Source organism: Octopus bimaculoides, chromosome 5 (genome assembly GCF_001194135.2).
Source record: "Octopus bimaculoides isolate UCB-OBI-ISO-001 chromosome 5, ASM119413v2, whole genome shotgun sequence".
In the NCBI taxonomy this organism is placed as follows: Eukaryota; Metazoa; Mollusca; class Cephalopoda; order Octopoda; family Octopodidae; genus Octopus; species Octopus bimaculoides.
Window position 1 is genome coordinate 109760253 of NC_068985.1, and position 4136 is coordinate 109764388.

At 35.4% G+C, this 4136-nt stretch overlaps 1 protein-coding gene across 1 annotated transcript in view; it reads left to right on the top strand.

The window, feature by feature from the left end:
- Nucleotides 1–4136, top strand: part of LOC106877427 (hemocyte protein-glutamine gamma-glutamyltransferase) — a 95864-nt gene that overhangs the window by 25185 nt on the left and 66543 nt on the right. The window contains exon 3 of the mRNA XM_052968101.1: nt 2535–2776. Within this exon, the coding sequence (XP_052824061.1) occupies nt 2535–2776 (242 nt within the window). The remainder of the gene's footprint in view (nt 1–2534; nt 2777–4136) is intronic.

The window sequence follows — 4136 nt, forward strand, 5'->3', positions numbered from 1 at the left end:
ATATATATATATATATATATATATATATACATACATATTCGGCTAACTGAGCGCAATGGGCTGGGCTTCTGTAAGAAGCCTAGCAAAATCAAACTGATTTAAGTGATATATGTAACTCATACTAAATGTGTCTGTATATATATATATCACTTATATCACGTCCATTATATTTTCAAAGCAGGACTCGCTCGCATGCACTTATATCCCTGTAGTATACAGTTTTATATATAGCTTTTTGCGCATGTTGTTTTTGTATAGAAGTACTAGTTATTAATATAGAACATACACGTGTACGATTATTGATTAAATAATGTTTAACGTCTTGAGATGCTCCTACAAATATATGAGCTATTTCTAACTACAAGCACCTGTGTTGTATTCTTTATACGCATTTTTCATTTTGACCTGTTAATGTATGTTTATCCAAACCTGTATACCTACCTTGAGAATATAGCTGTGTATTCTTAAACATGCATGTGTGCATTTTCGTAAGTATGTTTTAATTTCATTGCAAGTTTGTACATACAGATATATTTTCTTATCCCGACAACCCCCTTTTTCACACACAATTTCATATATAAATTGTCACATACCTAAATATACCCATATTTTCACATAGATAAACATCTGAATTCATCCGTCCATCCAAATTGCATACATACATACATACATACATACATACATACATACATACATACATACATACATACATATTACGTAAACATAATAGACTTGACATAGTAATTTGAGATTGAGAAGAGGAAATGTGGACACTTGCCGAAATCAGCTGCCAAGCAGATGTTAACATAAAGCTAAAGATCATTGAAGAAAAAATATACCTCTGCTTAACTATTGAGGAATCTACAGGTACTCTATTCAGATTACACGTTCAGATTTATACTTGTAATTATTGGAGCACTGTGATACACTGGGACACTGTAACACACTGCCTAAATACCAATCTTGAGAAATTAGGTTTCTCAAGACCAGAAAGGAGAAAGCCGATTCGAAGAATACAGATCCAAGTCTTCACTAGAACCTTAAAAATCTGTAAAACTTGCCAGAAGTTAATCATTTAAATATATATGAGCATGTCTAGACATACAACTCTATGAATGAGAAAACATACATTAAACAGAACATAAATCTGCATACATACATACATACATACATACATATATACATACATGCATGCATGCATGCATACATGCATACATGCATACACGCGTTATACACACACACATACATACATACATACATACATACATACATACATAATACATACATACATATATACGTACATACATAATACCCTGTTGATGTTGTTGAAATTCCAATGAAGATAGCATTGGATCTAGGTCAGAAAACAGTTCTTTCTCTATTGGCAAGAAATCCCTAAAGAGAACCGAATGACTGACTTACGACCACACTTGGTTCCGACTGACTGGTCGTAAGTCGATTCGGTCGTAAGTCGATTCGGTCGTAAGTCGATTCTGTCGTAGGTCGACCTGGTCGTAAGTCGATCTGGTCGTAAGTCGATCTGGTTGTAAGTCGATTTGGTCGTAAGTCGGCCTATAGGCCTATACATAGGTTTGTTTTATATGTTTACATGCTTAAGGTTCATTCTCAGGTAAAAGTCACACACAGCATTCTGCATTATACTATTATACTGGCGTTAGTAAAAAAATTTCAAGCAGTCGTCTTATAAACAAACACGAAGTTGCCTCGATGTCTCCGCGACAGGATATTTATCCAACACATGCGATAACCACAGCTGTAATCGATAACCAAATCTAGGGGAAGCGTTTGTTAGCTGACATCATCCGTAGACGGCTTAGTTTCTAAGAAATTAAACCCATTAGATTTCAACCATTAGATATCCCCTGTAAAGTGCAACGTTGACCAGCTATTTATTATTGCAACCGGGAGCTGGTGCGCCAAACGCCGTAGTCGATTGGTCGGAAGTCGACGACGACCTGTACATATGCTAAATTGACAGTCAGCATAAGCTTGGATTTTCAGGAAAAAAATTCAACTAACTTGAGCATCACAAATGCATTCTGTAAATGAAACTGTAAAAATATTTAAGGTTTTTCTCAAGTTTAAAATGTGACTCAGTTTTTTCTTCTTTTCTTTTTTTTTTTTTTGTGCTTTGTATCTTTGTTAGAAATCAGCTCCTTCGTCAGAGGAAGAATCTAAATAATTAAAAACAGAAAAAATCATATATACATAAATTCATACATACATACACACATACATACATACATACATACATACATACATACACACATGTGTAAAATAACTATCAATTGAAATGGCTTGCCGATTACAAATTTGTTGTACGAATTTTTAATTATTATATATCTTGTCTTTGAAAAAGTGAATTTTTCCCGAAATATAACATCATTAAGCGACCTATGTAACATAGTACAATGCTTTTATTTTTATTCATTGACATCGCCCGGCATATTTTGATTAACTCCTTATCCGTAATATTGAAATTTTTTCAAACATTTATGCATCAATTGTTTCAGAGTCGGCGATGGTAATTTTCATAGTGGCATCGGTCGGAACTTCCGTTCGACTTTCTTCGACTCACACCATGACCGGGAATCACGTATAAGACCTGGGTCAAGAGGTGGCCTTTCACTATTCGCTAGAAATCGCCGCAGAGGAAGGAGAGGTGGCAGAATTCGCTTCACCAGGCTAGAACGACTCTATGAACGTTTGGGCATACTACCACCAAGTGACCAATCAAGTGATGAGGAAGATGAAGGTAAGTTGTCGTTTAAGGACATTCGCTAGATCACTAACCACAGGTAATCGTCGTCAGCTTCATTACGGGCGCCAGAACCAAGATATCAATGTCACTATTATTGATACCAAGATGTTGATTTTGCCTATCACCATCATCATCATCATCGTCGTCGTCGTCGTCATCATCATCAAGAAGATCAGCAACAACAAAATCATGAACATCGCTATTCTATAGGAAAACACTTTAAATATTATCACGAACTCTTTCTTTAGTACAACACTTTCTAATATTCGTAAGTATGTATTTCTACCCTTTACCACTCATAACTACAAGAAGCTGTTAAACGAATACGCTATAAAAGTTGCAGTAAAGCTACATACTAGCTAGAACCTGTATAAACAATGACAATGCAAACATACCAATTCTTGTATTCAAGTATAGCAACACCATTTGACAGGATTCCAAACAAAGACACTAGTTTATCGAGGAAATTTATCTTTGGCGTATAATAACATGAAAATACTTCGGTCTCACTGAAATAAAATGTTCAAGAGTAAGTATAATAGACATATCCACACCTCCAGGTGCGGAGGGAACACAACTCGGCGTCACTATCCCAATATATTTGGAACCTTAATTGGAAAAAATCTAATTGCAGTATTATGCCTTAATACGTTGTCGAACTTATAACTTCTTTATGTTTCTAAAGAAGAAAGGTGTTTGGTTAGAACTTAGAACTTCCTTATGCAAGCATATGAAATGCTGAACAAGTGTATGTGTTCATACATCGGTACAAAACTAAACCACTTTGAAATTACTTTCAATTATAAACATAATACTATCATACGATTAGTGAAGCCGAACGGCGTCGAAAAACATATTCGCGTTAACTAATAGATATCCCCTGTAAAGTGCAACGTTGACCAGCTATACACTATCTGTCCCCAACACTAATGGGACAGAGTCCTATGCGGCCAAGAACAGAACAAGAGGTGTTGTGATAGAATGTTCAGTCAAAGAAATCCAAACAGACGTGTCGATTGAAAAAAACTTTCATATCTGGAAAATGATACTTGAATTCAGTCATTATGAAAAAGAGACACGTGAAAACTTAGAGAATCAACAGAATGAGGCCTTAGTTTCAAATAAATACATACTTATGTATGTATGAAGATATGGATGGGAGTCTACGTCCATACATATACGCATGTATGTATGTATTTAGTTATACCTATAAAAGTTGCAGTCGGATGTGGAGCCATGAATTGCTTGAATACTTACGTGCATTCAACTATATGCATAGATGCATTATGCAAGCCGATATTTACACACACATGTATCTCTCTCTCTCTCTCTCTCTCTCTCTCTCTCTCTCTCT